At 35.4% G+C, this 19700-nt stretch overlaps 1 protein-coding gene across 1 annotated transcript in view; it reads right to left on the bottom strand.

The window, feature by feature from the left end:
• Positions 1–309: 309 nt before the first annotated feature.
• LOC137634295 (uncharacterized) overlaps positions 310–19700 on the bottom strand; it is a 25336-nt gene continuing 5945 nt past the window's right edge. Inside the window, exon 2 of the mRNA XM_068366649.1 lies at positions 310–537. Within this exon, the coding sequence (XP_068222750.1) occupies positions 310–537 (228 nt within the window). The remainder of the gene's footprint in view (positions 538–19700) is intronic.

Genomic DNA, 19700 nt, shown 5'->3' with positions numbered 1-19700 from the left:
ATATATATATATATACATGTATGTATGTATATGTATATGTATATATATATATGTATATGTATGTATATATATGTATGTATATGTATATATATATATATATATATATATATATATATATATATATATATATATATAGTTAATCCTCCAGCACCTGCGTGACGCATATTACCTCCATGAATTCATGATGTATGTCTTTCCAGTGCCATCTCTATCAACTCAACGCAATTCTCAGGTCCAACCTCCCTCTGCATTGAAATTAGCCACGTTTCTCGTGGTATACCATACCCCCTCCTACCCAGTGTGTTATATTCAGGTGTACTGTTCATCTTGGACTAACTCGTATTCCCTTCTAGTGATGTGCTCCATCCTCCTCCATTTTGGTAATCTAACTATATCGTCCATATTGGACACCCTTGCAAACTCACAAATTCCAGCATTTGTTATATGCTGCTGCCATTTGATTCCCAAAATTCTTCTCAATGCTTGATTCTCAAAGGCGAGAAATTTTGCATCAGTTGTTACTGTGCTGTGCCACGACTGGTGCCCAATAGTTGTTATCGGTCTGACAAGGGAAATGTATATTTTGATTTTGCTGTGACTGATATTCCATTTGACCTCCAAACTGATTTAAAGATTCCCTTTGCTTGTTTTGTCCTCCTTATTCTCTCCTTGAATTTACAAATAGTGTTCCATTTCTGGTAATGATGGTTCCTAAATATTAGAACGGGTTTGTGCTAGTTAGTATCACTCCGATAAGGCAGGTCGTCTGATTACCATGTGTGTGTTTATATATATATATATATATATATATATATATATATATATATATATATATATATATATATATATATATGTATGTATGTATGTATTACATACTTTCACACAATTTTCCGTGTATTTATGATAAATGAAATAACCCACAACGTGTGAATAAGGAAATTTATTTAGCTTTCGAAGGGACCATCTCCCTTCATCTTCAGAAAAATAATGGTTAAAAATCTTTGAAATGATGTACATAAAGGTTCGTAAAAAAAAAAAAAAAATATCCCTTACAGTCTTAGCGAAAATTAACAGCATTTTGCTAAGACTACGACGGTTTTGTTTTTTCAAAAATTTGTAACCATTTGTTATCTGAAGAGGAAGGGAGATTGTCCTTTCGAAAGCTAAATAAATTCAATTTTTCATACATTGTGGGTTATTATATATATAAATATATATATGATATATACTATATATATATATATATATATATATATATATATATATATATATATATATATATATATATATACGATATATACTATATGTATATATATATATATATATATATATATATATATATATATATATATATACACATGTATGTATGTATACTGTATATATACGTATGTATTTATAGGCCTCTGCGTAAGCACATCACGGAATGTGTTTATCAGTTACCTGTACAGGTGGCATACGTTTTTGACAAAATAAAATTATTTCTCTGATTTCATTTACCTTGGTTCGACCGGTGATGGGTGGCAATGAAATCTGAGGAATCTGCTAAGCCAGGAAATCTTTGCTCTCACTCTCCTCACCGATCTACTCTTGCTTTATGTGGGGTAGGTAGAAGCACTCTCTCTCTCTCTCTCTCTCTCTCTCTCTCTCTCTCTCTCTCTCTCTCTCTCTCTTTAGATAATTTTTAAGATCCCGGTCTTCATTCTAATAGTTTTGCATTTCAATTTGAGAGGTTTAATATTTTACGGTACTTGAATTTCTATTCCAATTGTGATCAAATTATGGAATAACCATCTAATCATCTTGACTTTTTAATGAGTAGATTCACACGCTTTACATTTCCGAGTTTATTTGCTCTATCTATATTTAATCTTTACTTCTCTGCTTTCCCTTAATTTTGCGATATTTCAATTAGTAATATATAGTTCCAAGAGTGTCAATATCATGATGAATATTTTAGACATATTTGTGTTAGTACCCTGTGAAAGATTAATTATAATTACGGGCGTAATCTAGACAAGTTATCGTAACAAGTATAAGATATTTGAATATTTTTTTTTCTCTTTTGTGTGTGTGTGTGTGTGTGTGTGTGTGTGTATGTATGTGTGTGCACAGATATGCATTGATATTCACATGAATAGAGTAATTATTATCCCGGATACTTTATGCCTAAATATATTGTTTTTCAGGTACATTAGTCTCTTGAGGTGTAGTTGTTTATAGGAGTTCATATATAGAGTTGATATTAATTGAAGATCTACTAGGCCTAGGTATTCAGCTATGGTAATATATCCCATGTCCTGTAGGCCTAATTGTTTGTGATAGCCCAGGTTCTCAAATCTCGCACAGAGCTGCAGTTGGAGTGAGTGCAGGGAAAAAATGATGAGGATTAGGAATGTGGTGAGTGATTGTAGGGAGAATGATGTGGATGATGTCACTGAGGCTAGACTCTGATAGAACTTACGCGAGCTTAGCATATAGATTCCGTTACTGATAGAAAGAAACAGTAAACTGGGTAGTTGGGTCAAGGTTAGCTGTAATGAAATCTAAGTAATAAGACTAGTTCTTTTTCTCTATTTTCACATCAGTGTGTAAAATATATCATGTGTATTTTTGGCTGCAAAATTGCACAGTTGCTTGCATGTGTAGAATTTGATTGTTGCTAAAAATAAAAATTGAATGTGACATATGTTAGCATCCTTTACGATTGGAGTTTGTTAAATAAGTCGATATTTTTTTACAGGTAATTATGGCACTTTAATAGTGACCCACACAGATGTATGCACAGCACATATGATAATGTCCTTTTGCGAGAAAGGCGAGTCATAGTGGAGCAAATCCATTTGAGGAATGTGATATAAATATTAGGTACTGAATGTACCATAGTGATCCACGTGAATGTTGTCTGCACTCATATACGTACTGCTTGCTAGAACAGAGGAGCAATGCGATAATGTTTAATTTCGAGAAAAGCGATAACAAAACATATTTGAGGAATGTGATATGAATTATAGGTAATTACTATACTTTAATAATGACCCTTATGGATGGTATACCCAGCACATCCATGTACTGCTTGCCCGAACAGAGGAGCAATGAGATAATGTGTATTTATGAGAAAAGCGAGTAATTGAGTTAGGTAGTTAAGCCAAGCATCCTTTTTAATAATTTTAATCAAAATAATAATTTAATATTAATTACTTTAGAAATAATCTAAAATAATGATAATAATTTTAATAATCCCAATAATAAGAATAATTTTAATGGAGGTGATAATTCTAATAGTAAAGACAATTTTAATAATCATAATAATCATAATTTTAAGAATTTTAATAACTATACGCTAAGCCTTAATCAAGCTAGGCATCCATTAATCTAGGCAGTTAGGCCAAGCATTCATTAAGCAGGGTATAAAGCCAAGCATCCATCAAGCCAGACAGTTATTATTATTATTATTATTATTATTATTATTATTATTATTATTATTATTATTATTATTACTTGCTAAGCTACAACTCTAGTTGCTGCAAAAGCAGAATGCTATAAGCTCAGGGGCTCCAACAGGGAAAATAGCCCAGTGAGGAAAGGAAATAAGGAAAAATAAAATATTTAAAGATGAGTAACAACATTAAAATGAGTATTTCGTATATAAACTATAAACACTTTAACGAAACAAGGGAAAGAGAAATAAGATAGAATAGTGTGCCCGAGTGTACCCTCAAGCAAGAGAATTCTAACCCAAGACAGTTGAAGACTATGGTACAGAGGCTGTGGCACTACCCAACACTAGAAAACAATGGTTTGATTTTGGAATGTCCTTCTCCTAGAAGAGCTACTAAGCATAGCTAAAGAGTCTCTTCTACCCTTACCAAGAGGAAAGTAGCCTTATACAATTACAGTGCAGTAGTTAACCCCTTGGGTGAAGAATTGTTTGGTAATCTCAATGTTGTCAGGTGCATGAGGATAGATGAGAATCTGTAAAGAATAGGCCAGACTATTTGGTGTATGTGTAGGCAAAGGAAAGTGGACCATAACCAGAGAGAAGGATCCAATGTACGAGTAGTACTGTTTGGCTTGTCAAAGGACCCCGTAACTCTCTAGTGGTAGTATCTCAACGGATGGCTGGTGCCCTGGCCAACCTACTAAGCATTCATTAAGGTAGGTAGTTAAGCTAAGTATCTTTTAACAAAGAATTAAGCCAAACTTCCATTAAGCCAGTTGGTTAAACCAAGTATCCAGCCAAGCATCCATCAAGCCCGGCAGTTAGCCAAGCATTCATTAAGCCAGGCATTTATCCAAAGCATACACTAAGCCAGGCAGTTATGTCAAGCATATTTTGAGATAAGCAGTTAAATCAAGTATCTATAAAGGCAGGCATTTAAGCCAAACATTCTTCAAACCAGATATTTAAGACAAGTATCCATCAAGCCATTCAGTTAATCCAAGCAGCCATTAAGCCAACCTAGGCATCATTCAAGCAAGGCAGTTAATCCAGTCATCCTTTAAACTAAGCTGCGTAGTCAAACATTCACATTTAAGCCAAGCATCCTTCAAGCCTGGCAGTTGAGGCAAAAATTCATCAAGCCAGGAAGTAAGTATGTCTTTTCAGTTTTACCATAATTAGAAATTACTGTGTTTTATGAAAAACAGCAGTGATGCTTTAAAACCTTGCTTAGTGAACTGCATCTTTTATTGAGCTAAGTTACCAAGATATTTCGTCGTCGGAACCTAGCGTCAGTAGAAATGTAAAGAAGGCAAGAGTTGACAGTTAGTGACCTTCGAACGAAAATTACAGAAATGGGGTCACATGAATTTTGGTGCATACTGTACAAGGAATGTGCGATGATATACAGTTATAAAGAACTATAAATCAGAATAAATTGGGAGTGAGAGGAGAGGTCTAGAAAATGTTTGATAAACCTGTGAATAATGTTTAGGAACGTTATTGAAGTTTACTGCGCCAAAGAGAAATACAGCAGATAAAATATAAATAATGTAAATGACAGTAACTGTAGTTTGTGGGGGCCTGGATGATAAATGGCTTGATGTTGCATATTGAATTTCCATATTTTTGTATCTGCGTTGGAATTCAAAAGAGACAAATGCATTATGCTAATCATGAATAATTATAATCAAAATGAAAAGACTCGTAAAGCATGTTAACTTTGTATTCGACAAATCTTTTCCCCCATTTTCTCTCGAACTGATGACAAGGGATTGGAATTAGATGCCATTTTAATTACTTTACAACATGGAATAATTTACTAATGTCCTCGATTATAGTTTGACTCTTACTTTCTTGCAAAGGAGAGAACATAGCTCAAAGTTTTCCTCATTTGTTCCTGTACCTGTCTTTTGGTCATGAAATATTCATTATTCTGTTTTTTTTTTAATGTCTGTCCGTCGGAAGTTCTTTACTTTCTGGCTTTAAGCAGGTCTTATTGGAATTAATTTTCGAGTATCGAGTCCTCTTTCACACTAGGTGGGACCTAGTACCCGTTTGCTACTCGGTCTACTATTTGATGCGTACTAGGATTGAAGCACGAATCGTGCGAATGTGAGTACAAGGCTTACTTGTATTTTATATGTATATATATATATATATATATATATATATATATATATATATATATATATATATATATATATTTATATATATATATAAATTATATATATATATATATATATATATATATATATAGATATATATTTATATGTATATATACAGTATGTAAATATAGTATATATATATATATATATATATATATATATATATGTGTGTGTGTGTGTGTGTGTGTGTGTATATATGTTGGAGTGTGTTTGTGTGTGTGTATATGTGTTTATAGTCAATACACCTTTCCCCTAGCGAGCCAGTGCATGAGAGTAGAGGAGAAATATACGACCGCTCCCGAACAACTAACTTAAGTTACAGACAACACAAGTACTTATAGGGATCCAAGGGGTTATATAAGTTTGGCAATTTCATCCTTATATCTAATGAATTTTGCGATAAGGTTGACATTAGTATAAAAAAAAGATAACGTAAAGGATTGATTATAAATGAAGTGAGTTTGTTGAGAAGATGCCCTAATGATGCCCACAATTGAGAGGTGAAAGCGTCATTCCTGTCAGAAGTAATGGGATTTGGGATGCTGAATCTTGCCATCCAGCTAGAAAGTAAGGCACCACTACATGAGGTGGGTATTGCATCTTGCATAGGGATGGCTTCAGGCCATCAAGTTGAGTAATCGATGACTGTGAAAACGTAACTGGTAGGGGGCCAACCACGTCAATGTGAATGTGAGGAAATTGACGCTGAGGTTGAGGAAATGTGCCCACATCCGAATCTGTGTGTCGATGCACTTTTACAGTTTGACATCAAATACAGGCGCATCCAAATGTTTGGCAGCTTTAGTAATGCCATACCAATTGAACTTCCACTTCGGTAGCTGTGCACTAAATCGGTGTGAGGGGTCATGGATCAATTGAAACATGGAGGCAGGTTCTGACGTGACAGAGGGATGTGTAAGATCTCATGCAGGTTTGGTACTTAGGGTCATTTCATTGGCCTTTGGCTAAGGCCCTGTAATCCATTTACAGGTAGATGGCTGTCAGCATGTTTCTAGAAAGGGCGTCAGCGATATGATTAATTTTACCTAGGATGTGTTGAATTGTACAGTTGCATTCAGAAATGGCAGAGAGGGGTGCCACCCAAAATATCGTCTCCCAAAAGAGCTAGTACACTTGATCTAGTGCAACAAAAGGGCTAGTTTTATCATAACTGGTGCTAAAAATGTTAGTGGGACAAAATAGCTAGTAATTCATTGCATCTGGTCCTAAAATACCTTTTAGCCAATATAGCTAATTTCAAGAAACATGTAGCTTTGTTTAGTTGAGTACTGGGGTAGTTAGTGGAATGAAATATACTTTGCTCTTAGCCATCATATTTATTTCAGCAGAACAAACGTTTTAACAATAGGTATGTAAAATGATAATTTTACTTAAAACTTTGTTAGACATTGAGTAAAATACACTGATAAATGAAAAGGATTCAGTACGAAACATTTAATAATAATGAAAAAACAATTAAACCTTCCATATGTTATGGTATAGCTAACAACATTTGCATTTCTTCATCCAATCGTAAACGTTCGATGTCTTCATTTTGCTTCTCATATGCATCTGTCACATGACCAGGATTAAAAAGCACTAAGGCTGCAAGCATCTTTTGATAAAGACCGCAATTGGGGTTAGATACATAGCTATTTGTCAATCCAGTCTATTGTATCGTTCTTCACATTAACTGTGACAGATGAAAGAAACATCCATTTATGTTTGCAATAGGAAACACTTTCGTAAAACCATTAGTAGCAGACTTTTCATAATCTAATGTTACGTTTTCAGGGTTACAAATTGGAACCTTGTCTTTCAGAACCATAAATATTTTTTCATATGCTAACTGAGTTTTATCTGGCATCACAATATAAACAAGGGAAGAAAGAAAATCTTCCTTAACAACATAGATTTTATGATTGCTAAAACAATTCAAGTACAACTTTGAATGTGCCATCACACATCCAGACTTTTAAATTGGCAAGTTAATCGAGCATTAATTCACTAGCAAATAAGATTATTTTCTTTGAATCACAAGTGGCATCTATATCTTCATATATGGCAATGGTTTTAAATTCTTCAGGAAATGGTAATTTATCAATTAATGTAGGTTCAGGAAAGCAGATTGCGTTTTTATAACGTCCTCGTTGAATAAGTTATAAGAGCGCCTTTTTTAGGGACTCATGCCATTGCTTCGTCGTCCAACTCCTATACTGCACTGACAATAATTCTTCATAGTGATACACTGTAATTAGATGCTTTTTTTCATTAATTTTGCCTAAAACAATTCGTACATTTTGCTTTGCTGGATCCGGAGCATGATTTTGTTCTCGTTTAAGTGTTACTTCACAAGTTTCTTTGTAGATCAGCTGAGTTTTCAGTGTTCCCCTACAATTCTTCATTGCACATATTTTGTTCTGAGTGGGACTTTAATGACATTCATCGTGAAGTGTGAAATACTATTAATGTATCTCTGTTAAAATAAGATAAAGGAAAGAGAAAGAATAATGACCTATAGAGATATATAGTTTATTTTCATTAACTACTACTGTACTCATCGTAACTCACTTTAAATGTTTCTTGAAATTAGCTAACAGCTCTGTTAGGACTGGCTAAAATGTTTGGTGTCGGAGGTAGAGTAGCAGGATTCAGCCTTGGAAAGTTTTATATTGAAGAAGGCCAATGGACTGGGATGGGGAACTTGCGGCCTTAAGGCCGCAAATGGCTTTCTGGACCACCAAGTGCGGTCTTCTACGGCCTTTGAAATATGTACAGTACGTGAAGTATATTTCTGCTTTGACATTGAATATAGTGTGTTTGAAATCATACTTATGTACACACATACGAATACGTACACACAGACAATATGAAAGTTGTGTTCAGTAATGTACCTCCCAGAGAACGGAAGCAATTTTTCCTTGAATTCAATGAATCCTAACTCAACACAACTAGCAGTTTTTCCTTGTCAGCTGCAACAGCTGTTGTAGCTGACAAGGAAAAACTGCTAGTTGCAGTGAGTAAGTGATTTAACGCATGATTGACGAGGGAGTTCCTGTTTTGTCCATCTCCTCACTGAGCTCTATGATAGTTTTAGGTGAATCAACAGATTCCAGATTTTTGCCATAAAAATATTTTATTTCTGCTTTCACTGATGAGTTTTGATTGTATGAAAAACGGCTTCCCTTAGGTAACCTTAACGGAAGGACACGAGGAACATACATTTTAATAACTTCAAAAAGCAATGTCACAAAGGAGGACTAAATTTTACTTCCTTATCACGATAAGTTATGAACTAATGGCGTTCCAGCTATGATGGTTAAAAACTAGGGATTTATTGAACATCTTGAGAAGGAAATAATTTTTTTTTTTCAATGAAAAAAGGTGTGTTTAAACAGATATAATTTTTTATGGGATGTTGCATTTCTCTGAGATGTGATTGTATAGAAAGTACCTACTTGGCAATATAAAGTATTTGAAAAGGTTATATTGTTCATATTTATAAGGTATCCTTTCCAAAAGATTAATATTATTTTACTTATCACCTGAATACAAAGAACCTACTTGCTTAACTAAAGTAATTTAAAAATGACATGCTTTCGATATTATTCATTTACTTGAATGAAATATTTTGAAATTTAGTTTTCAGTATAATTCATTTACTGCTTACCTGTATAAAAAGTACTTATTCGGATATTTGAAAATGTAATGCTTCAAATTTTTATAAACCTGTCACTCTTTAGATTACTAATAGATTACTTGGAGGATAAAATAACCAACAAAATTCTATGCGGCCTTAATGAGCATTGAGGAATTGCAATATTGCCTTCATCCAAAAAAAAAGGGTTCCCCATCCTTGGACTGGGCAATCCGTTGATCATTTGTTCTAGTACCACCAAACAGCAATATCACTGGCATCCGTTGGTGTATTATTATTATTATTATTACTTGCTAAGCTACAACCCTAGTTGGAAAAGCAGGATGCTATAAGCCTAGGGGCCACAGCAGGGAAAATAGCCCAGTGAGGAAAGGAAACAAGGAAAAATAAAATATAAGAACAGCAACATCTAAATAAATATTTAATATATAAACTATAAAAACTTTAACAAAACAAGATAAAGAGAAACCAGATAAAATAGTGTGCCCGAGTGTACCCTCAAGCAAGAGAACTCTAGCCTAAGACAGTGGAACACCATGGTACAGAGGCTATGGCACTACCCAAGACTAGAGAAAAATGGTTTGATTTTGGAGTGTCCTTCTCCTAGAAGAGCTGCTTACCATAACTAAAGAGCCTCTTCTACCCTTACCAAGAGGAAAATGGTCACTGAACAAATACAGTGCAGTAGTTAACCCCTTGGGTGAGGAAGAATTGTTTGGTAATCTCAGTGTTGTCTGGTGTATGAGGACAGAGGAGAATTTGTAAAAAATATGCCAGACTATTCGGTGTGTGTGTGTGTAGGAAAGGGAAAATGAACCGTAACCAGAGAGAAGTATCCAATGTAGTACTGTCTTGCCAGTCAAAAGGACCACATAACACTCTAGTGGTAGTATCTCAACGGGTGGCTGGTGCCCTAGCCAGCCTACCACCTAGTTGGCATTAGAAAGGTCATAGCAGTAAAAGTTGATAGGGCTTTCTTCACATTAAAGAAGGTCACCACCTGAAGGGGGTCCCGCTTCAGATTTTTGGCTTGCCCTTGAGGGAGTCGCTGAGGGGGGTTCGGAGAGTGGTGGCAATTGCTGGTAAGAGCAGGTGATAGAAGTTCACTATGTCCAAGGACTATTGCAGTGCTTTGACAGTCGAGGTCATGTGGACCTTCTGTACTGCTGATACCTTTTCAGTGAGGGGGTGAACACACTCGGTCGGGATGTGATGACCCAAGAATGCCACTTCTTTGTCACTAAACATATACTTGTCGTATCTGATTACTAGCCCTTCATGCAGGCGGTCGAGGATGATATGTAGGTTCTCTTCTTTGTGAGGAGGGGGGGGGGGGAAGAATCGAGTTGAAATTAGTTTATTACATTCAACGACTTTTTGATGTGGAGTTCGATGGCGGTTGCACTGTAGAAGAAAACGTAAATAGCGCGTGCTTCTTTAAGTGTGTGTGCGTAGCTTGGTGCACTTGCATTATCGCATATGCTGTTACGTCTGTTTGCCATCGGGAATGATTTTAGAGTGCTGCCAGCCTAATTTCAATGAAGTATCTTAAGATTAGTGTGTTGTTTTAGCCTGTTTTAATGCGAGGTAATGTGTTGTGTGATAAAAAAAAAAAAAAAGGGTCATAAATTAAGTGTCTTTCGTGTCATCCCAACGTTAAGCTGCAGTAAATCTCGCATAAATCTACGGGATTCAGCTCTGACTAGAAGATAATGCATCGTCTGCAGATAACCGACTGAATCTCTCTCTCTCTCTCTCTCTCTCTCTCTCTCTCTCTCTCTCTCACAACCAATTTGAATTCGTGCATAATTTAGGGTTAGGAAAATAAGTTAATTTATTTATTTTGATTTGCGTATGGGATTTTCAATGTTTAATATTGAAGTTATTCGGTGTTACTTGTGCGTGTATAATTACCAAATATATTAGACACACCCAACCACACACAACCCCCATTCAATTTTTAGGTAGAAGATGCCGGCGAAAAATAGGTATTATGATCTTTATTTAATTCTGAACTTTAATTCCATTATTTACTTGTGTATGGCTATAAAAAGCAATTACAGCAAATATAAAAATAACACGTATAAACAGCTGTAAGAATTAGCAGCTTCGCCGTGTCCAGTGGGTCGGAAAAAAATGTTTATTTAGAGGTTAAATAACTGATTATATCCCTCAGGAAGATGTACTGTTATTTCATTACTGATGTCATTGCACTGAATGGCGTTCTGAGCCCTTTATTTTATGTAATTCATACTTTACTTACTTTATTTTACGGGCTGCTTTTCTGGTCATATACAGCAGGGGAACCCTACCCTCTACAGGACCTCTATAGTCATTTTATCATGTTTGTTTGAAATTATTCAACATTTTACACCGCATATTACCCGTTTATTATCAAGAAAGTCATCAGTTTTTTATAGTCTTTACATAATGGGTTTTGCTCCATTATAGTGAATTGGATGAAGATGCTTTTTTTAATGTAGGTCATGATAGATAACAGATATCAGTGACCTACCTTATGACCTAAGAGTATGTACTTGCGTACATTAGACCGCAAATAAAAAAGTGTTTTTAAATAAAGGTGACAAACGACACAGCAACCTAATTAAACTTCAGAACAATTCTTAGTGCACAGTACATTGTTGTCGGTAACTGCTTTTGTTACTTATATCAGCGTGTGTATTACTCAACATCGCCAAAACCCTTATAGGAGCTCGCATCCTTTTATGATTTGATGAGAGAATAGTGGCTTGGCCTATTTTATTTCCTTGTATGATCGTGGGCGGGGTTGTCAGAAACACACACACACATACACACGCACGCACAACCACATAGATAAAGAGAGAGAGAGAGAGAGAGAGAGAGAGAGAGAGAGAGAGAGAGAGAGAGAGAGACTCCGCCGTAAGAACAGAGGCAATTATGGCGAAGAGCGAGGGATACCCGCAGAGGCGAAGAAACGTCAGCAGGTGGCCATGACGGAGGCAATACAATAGTGAAGGAATGGAGTACCGAGGAGCAGGGGATCCCTGCGACGGCGGCAGAGGGAGAGAAGAGGGATGTAGAGTGGTGTGGAGGGCCCTCCGAGGGACATGAAGAACCTTCCCAGACGGAGGTTGAGTAACCACGATAAGCAGCCACCAATTAGACAATTAATTGCACAATGAGGCATATAGCGAAATGCCAAGGATCTCTCTCTCTCTCTCTCTCTCTCTCTCTCCTCTCTCTCCTCTCTCTCTCTCTCTCTCTCTTTCTCTCTCTCTCAGCTTTATCCTCAGGCTAAGAAGAGCCTGTTCTTCAGTTCTCGTTGCTTAGCCTGCTTCACATCTCATTAATCTTATTGTATTTTTCTTTTAAACTAGCGAAAAACGAATTTCACATCGCATGAATCTCTCTCTCTCTCTCTCTCTCTCTCTCTCTCTCTCTCTCTCTCTCTCTCTCTCTCTCTCTCGTAATCAAGGTACTTGAACATACCTTCAATTTAGAATATACTTCTTGCATGAATAGTCCTTAATTAGCGGGTTAAGATTGGATATACTGAAGCACCTTTCGGTTCCTTGTTCAATTTCTGTTCCGGACAAAATAGGCCTTGTGAATTTTATATAAAGGTAAATGGGGAATTAATTATCTTTAAAGAGTTATCATGTATATATATATATATATATATATATATATATATATATATGTGTGTATATATATATATATATATATATATATATATATATATATATATATATATATATATATATATATATATCATCCGTTATTAGTCCACTGCAGAAGAAAGGCCTCAGACATCCATCCACTCCCGTCTGTTCATCGTCTTTCGATTCCAGTCTATAATCACGAATTTTAATAGTTCGTCAATCCATCGTCTTCTCTTCCTTCCCTTGTTTCTTTTGCAATCTTAAGGAACCCAGTCTGTTATTTTTTGTTTTTTTGTCTTTCTATTATCTGACATTCTCATTATATGGCCTCCTCACGTTCATTTCTTTTTTACATGTAGAATATCCTCTACTTTAATTTGATCTAGTATGCATGTTGCCCTTATGTCTCTTAGTGTTATTTCTATCATTATTCTTTGCATAGCTTTAAATTCTACCTAGCTTACTTTCTAGTGCTCAAATTTTCTTATGCATAAATTTATACTAGGAGGACCATCCGATTAAATACTTTTCTTTTAGAGCAAGTAACATTTTACTTTCCATGATCTCATTTTGTTTAACAAAAGCCTCCCACCCGATTCTTATTCTTCTTTTAATTTTGTTCTCATTTCCTGGAGAAATACTCACTGTCCGTCCTAAGCACGTATATTCATTAACAGTCTCTAAGAGGTTCTTCCATATCTCTCAGTCATTGTCTTTTTGCACTTTCATTGAATATTATATTAGTTTTACTCATATTCTTTTTCAGTCCTTCATTTTTGCTTTCTTTATTCAAATCTTCCATTACCTTTTTCAATTCATCCCAAGATTCATAAAATGTAACTATGTTACATGCACATCTGAAGAAGTTAAGGTATTCCTTATAACTAGTAATACCTACATTTTGCCAATCTAAATTGGGAATATTTGATTTTATATATATATATATATATATATATATATATATAGATTTATATATTTATATGTATATATTGATTTATTTATATATAAATATATATATATATATATATATATATATATATATATATATATATATATATAAACATATATATACATATACAGTGTATAAAATGTGTGTACTTGTGCAGTATTGTACCAACCGTGTGTCACACGATCATACATTGTGCTTGTATCTTCGCTCTTCCCTCGCACTAAAAAGAACCTGGATAAACATGTTTTTCTCAATGGTAACGGTGTAGATTTTGAACAGGAAAATTCCTGTTGCCTTGAGCTTCTGTATATAAAGGAGAGTGTTCAATATTAAACTCACTCAGTTGCTTTCATCTTGCCTTTGAGTCACAAACTTCTCTCGGCCCATCACATTGGTGACCCCGGAGTCACTCGCTCCTCCCGCCTCCCCCGTCCCCGCCTCTCACCGTTACTATGACGCCGTCAACGCATACCTTCTGCAGCAGTACTCGCCGTCACCAGCCGCCCGTATAGCAACGCTTTTTCAGCTCTCTCAACAACCGTTGGGGGACCAAAGGGCTTCGCTCATCCTCGGGAAAATGACCAGTATCACTCGATTGCAACCTGCCGCAGACGGCTCTCCTCGTGAGGTGAACCTACGTCGTGCCCTTTGGGTAAGCCGTTTACCCAAACCTGTACGCGCTGCCATACCCGATGTCGATAGTTTACCCATAAAGGACTTAATGACCAAAGCCGACGCCCTTATGGACAGCCACTTCATGACCTTCAAAACCTCCATCAACGCCTCCACTCGTTACAAAGAGGACACCTATTCAACTTCAACCGAAGCTGACATGAATGCCGTTGGACACACACACCTATGAATGCCGTAGGACATGCCTATGAATGCCGTAGGACACACACGCCTATGAATGCCGTAGGACACATACGCCTACCCCGTGACGAGTCGGAGCGGCAACAAAGCCACCCATCATCCACCACTCGCTCGCGCCCCAACCAAAGACTTCTACAGCCACTCACTGCCGCTAATCGGCGCAGTTTTTGCTACTACCACTCCAGATTCAGGGCGCCCTATTTAACATGTACAGTCTGTCATTTTTAGGGGGGGTTGCCATGTACCAACCGTGTGTCACACGATCGTACATAGTTCATTTTGTGCTTGTATCTTCGCTCTTCCCTCGCACTAAAAAGAACCTGAATAAACATGTCTGTTTTTCTCAATGGTAACAGTGTAGATTTTGAACAGGAAAATCCCTGTTGCCTTGAGCTATTGTATATAAAGGAGAGTGTTCAATAATAAACTCACTTAGTTGCTTTCATCCTGCCTTCGAGTCACAACCTTCTCTCGGCCCGTCACAGTATGTTGATCATCGCGATACGCAAACCCTTTCACCATATGAAGTTATATGCATATATGTATATATTATATATATATATATATATATATATATATATATATATATATATATACATACATTATATATATATATATATATATATACATATATATGTATATAATCATATATATATATATGTATATAATCATATATATATATATATATATATATATATATATATAAGAATGAGTATGTATGCAGGTATTTCACGAGGAGTTTTATTGAGTCTTGCTCAGAGAAATTCTTTTAATTTTTCTGATTTAGGAGAGGAAAGTATGATGCAATTTGCTTTTAGTTTAGTGTGACAGGTTCTACATTAAATTTTATAATTTCAATGAATGAGATAGAAATAGATCCGTTTACCATCTAAATATCAGAGAGTACTTAATCTGAATTTTTTATTGAAGATGTTAAAAGCCTTGTTTCTTGCTTTTGTGTTTTGAATAAATGTCCTCATCATTATAGGAAATGAGACTCTTATGATAAGAGCAGTAGATCTCATGGAGAGAGAGAGAGAGAGAGAGAGAGAGAGAGAGAGAGAGAGAGAGAGAGAGAGAGAGAGCGCCTTACCTTATTTCCTTATTCTTTGTTTGGGTTCCCCCAGGTCCCTCAGTGTGAGGCACCTCGCATATCCACCAGAGAGTTGCTTATGCATCTTTCGGAGTATTTTGCATCTTCCAGTCTTGGATGGTCTGGGATGCATCTTAGGTGTTTATCGAGCTTATTCTTAAACACATCTACGCTCACTCCTGATAAGTTTCTTAGATGAGCTGGCAGCGCATTAAATAGTCGCTGCATTATCGATGCTGGTGCGTAGTGGATTAATGTCCTGTGTGCCTTCCTTAGTTTTCCTAGTATAGTTCTGGGCACTATTAATCTACCTCGGCTTGCTCTTTCTGATATTTTTAGCTCCATGATGTTTTCAGTAATTCCTTCGATTTGTTTCCATGCTTGATTATCATGTAGCGTACTCTTCTCCTTTCTAGACTGTATAATTTTAAAAATTGCAGTCTTTCCCAGTAGTCAAGGTCCTTAACTACTTCTATTCTAGCAGTAAAGGACCTTTGTACACGCTCTATTTGTGCAATATCCTTTTGGTAGTGTGGGTACCATATCACATTGCAGCACTCGAGTGTACTACGTATATAAGTTTTGTAAAGCATAATCATGTGTTCAGCTTTTCTTGTTTTAAAGTATCTGAATAGCATTCCCATTTTTGCTTTACATTTAGCCAGCAGTGTTGCTATATGGTCGTTGCATAACATATTCCTGTTTAACATTACACCAAGGTCTTTAATTGCTTCCTTGTTTGTGATTGTCTCGTTATTAGGTCCCCTGTATGCATATACCATTCTTTCTCTGTTTCCATAATTTATTGATTCAAATTTATCAGAGTTCAATACCATCCTATTTATCTCAGCCCATTCATATATTTTGTTTAGATCTCTTTGTAATGAGTTCCTATCTTCATCACAAGTAAATTCTCTACTTATTCTCGTGTCATTGGCGAAACTTCTCACTACAGAGTCTTTAATATTACAGTCTATGTCTGAGATCATAATAACAAACAGCACTGCAGCTAATACCGTACCCTGTGGCACGCCAGATATTACCTGACCTTCATCTGCTTTTGCAACCACTATCTGTTTTCGGTTTTGTAGAAACTCTTTTATCTATTTTCCTATCTTTCCCTTAATATTATGCTTTCTCATTTTTTTCTCTTAATATATTATGGTCTACCTAGTCAAAGGCTTTTGCAAAATGTAGATATACCACATCTATGTCTTTTTCATTTATCATATATTTATATATGTTTTCATAGTGTGCTATCAGTTAGGTTTGTGTACTTTTTCCGGGCAGAAAACCGTGTTGACCAATATTAAACAAATTATATTTTACCAAATGATTCATTATTTTCTTTTTTATTACCCTTTCATACACTTTCATAATATGTGATGCTAGACCAACTGGTCTATAATTGCTTACCTCTAGTCTTGATCCACTTTTGAAAATAGGGGTTATATATGCTAATTTATGTTTAACATATATCTCGCTCATATCTACACTTTGTCTTAGCAGTATTGCAAGCGGCTTCGCGATAGTGTGTGCAGTTTTCTTTTTAACAAAATCGCTGGAACTCCATCTGGCCCGGCCGCGGATCCATTTTTAATTTCGCTTATAGCCTGCACAATATTTGCTTCATTAATATCTATATCCGTTAGATATTCACTATTTTCTTCTCTCATTTCTGTTTCATTATTCTCATTCGCAATTCTCGGCGTGAATTCACGCTTATATTTTTCTGCTAATATGTTGCATATTTCTTTTTTTTTATTCGTTAACCGTCCTTCCATTCTTAGAGGGCCTATTTCTAATCTCCCTTTATTCATCTTTTTTGCATAGGAGGAAAGTACTTGGGGGATTTTTCTTGATATTTTGAAGCGTCCTTTCTTCCAAGTCCCCTTTTTCATTTTCTTTCGATCATATAATCTTTTTTTCTGCATTTTCTATCTTACATTTTATTTCCATCATTTTCCATACATTTTTTTCTTTTGCAAGATTTTTCTTCCACTTTCTAATTTTCTAAAATTAGATCCTTCTGTCTCTTGGTATGTATGTTTGATGTTTTTTTTTTTTTTTTTTTTTTTTTTTTTTTTTTTGTACATATTTTTCAACAATTTTCTCCAGTAATTTGTACAACATATACGTAATTACCTATATATTATCACTTACCAATACATTTTTCCAATCTTTGTTCAATTCTTCATTTATTTCTGACCATTTTATATTCCTACCATAAAAATTATATTTTCCTTATCCTTCCCATCGTTTTGTGCTTTGTTTATCTCAGCGTTCACTTTCTTTGGAATGGACTATTAATTCTATGGCATTGTGGTCTGAAATTCCCGTATTATACACTATTATTTCTTTAACATAATTCACCTCATTCACAAATACTAAATCTAGGACATTGTCCTTTCTTGTTGGAATGTGGTTTATTTGTTGCATATTATGTTCTAATAGCATATCTTGAAGCTTTTCAAACTGTCTCTTATCTTCTGCGCTACTATTACTCTCTTTTTTATATGTTATATACAGCCACTTTCTTCTATCCGTTCTTTCCAATCCACGAAAGGAAAGTTGAAATCTCCGGATTGGAGTATATTCCAGTCTTTATGGTTTCTACATATATCACCTATTTTTTCTATTATTATGTCAAACTCCTTAGTATTTGGGGGTCTGTAAACTACAATATTCACTAATTTTTCCTATTCAAATTCTACCGCAATCACTTCACATTTTGTGTTGCTGTATTTTTCACAGACTTTTCCTTGATTTATGTCTCTTCCATATATTGCGGTTCCCCCTTGATTCCTATTTGTTCTCACTGATCTATATGTTTGGAAACCCTTTATCTGGTCGTCACTGCCAGTCTCTTGGGAATACCATGTTTCACTTATATTTAATATATCTATTTTTTTCAATTTGGGTTAGTTCTTCTAAGAACTCTATTTTCCTTTTAGAGTTACTCGTGACTAAACCCTGTGCATTCATCACTATTATGGTTTGTGTTTCATCTCCATTATCTAATATTGGCAATAATATGGATTCTCCCATGCTTCCTTCCTGTTCTGATATGATGTTCTTTTCTTCATTTCCCGGAATTCTGCCATTAAAAAATCCAACTTTTCTATTGTATTTGCTCTTTCGCCTTCATATTTATTTTTGTGTGCATACCTGCAATTATCCCTCATATCTGCACCAACCCCTGGCATTATAGATGCATTCTTTGTAGTTGGGCTCTAATTTTACATATTTGGGTTGAAAGGCATCATATCGTGGGACCTTTTGTGCATGGCGCGGCATATACTCGGCTTGGTTTTTTGTTTCATTTTTGCTTTCATTTTTCTTTTCTGTTTGCTGAGTTTTTGACTTTCATTCATGGTTGCGGGATGCATATATCGAAAATTTTTGTTGAATTTCCCTCCTTTTCCTTCTTTCAGGGTTTTGCATATTTTTGGATGTAGATCTCTGCATTCGTCTCCATATCCGTCTAAATACGCACATTTACCATATATTTCATAATTATGGCATATCTTTGGATGCTTGTAGTAGCATCTTACGCCAAATCTGCAATTCCCTCCTTTCAGTGAGAGAGAGAGAGAGAGAGAGAGAGAGAGAGAGAGAGAGAGAGAGAGAGAGAGAGAGAGAGAGAGAGCAAATTGGCATAGCGAAAGTTGAAGTATTCTTGAAATTTTTCTGGTAATTATAAATCGAATTGTTAGTATTAAAGACAGTTGAAATGAGAAAGATAACATTGTATTTGGGTATAACTCATATTTGTTTAAAAAAACTTCGTTTGCTTTAAAGTTACGAATATCAAAAAGATACATAGCATAAGAAGTCTGTGTAACCTCCACATAAGTCTTAATGATGATGTTAATG

Source organism: Palaemon carinicauda, chromosome 3 (assembly GCF_036898095.1).
Source record: "Palaemon carinicauda isolate YSFRI2023 chromosome 3, ASM3689809v2, whole genome shotgun sequence".
Taxonomy (NCBI): Eukaryota; Metazoa; Arthropoda; class Malacostraca; order Decapoda; family Palaemonidae; genus Palaemon; species Palaemon carinicauda.
Note: the sequence above shows the minus strand (reverse complement) of the source record. Positions and strands in the feature narration are given on the sequence as shown.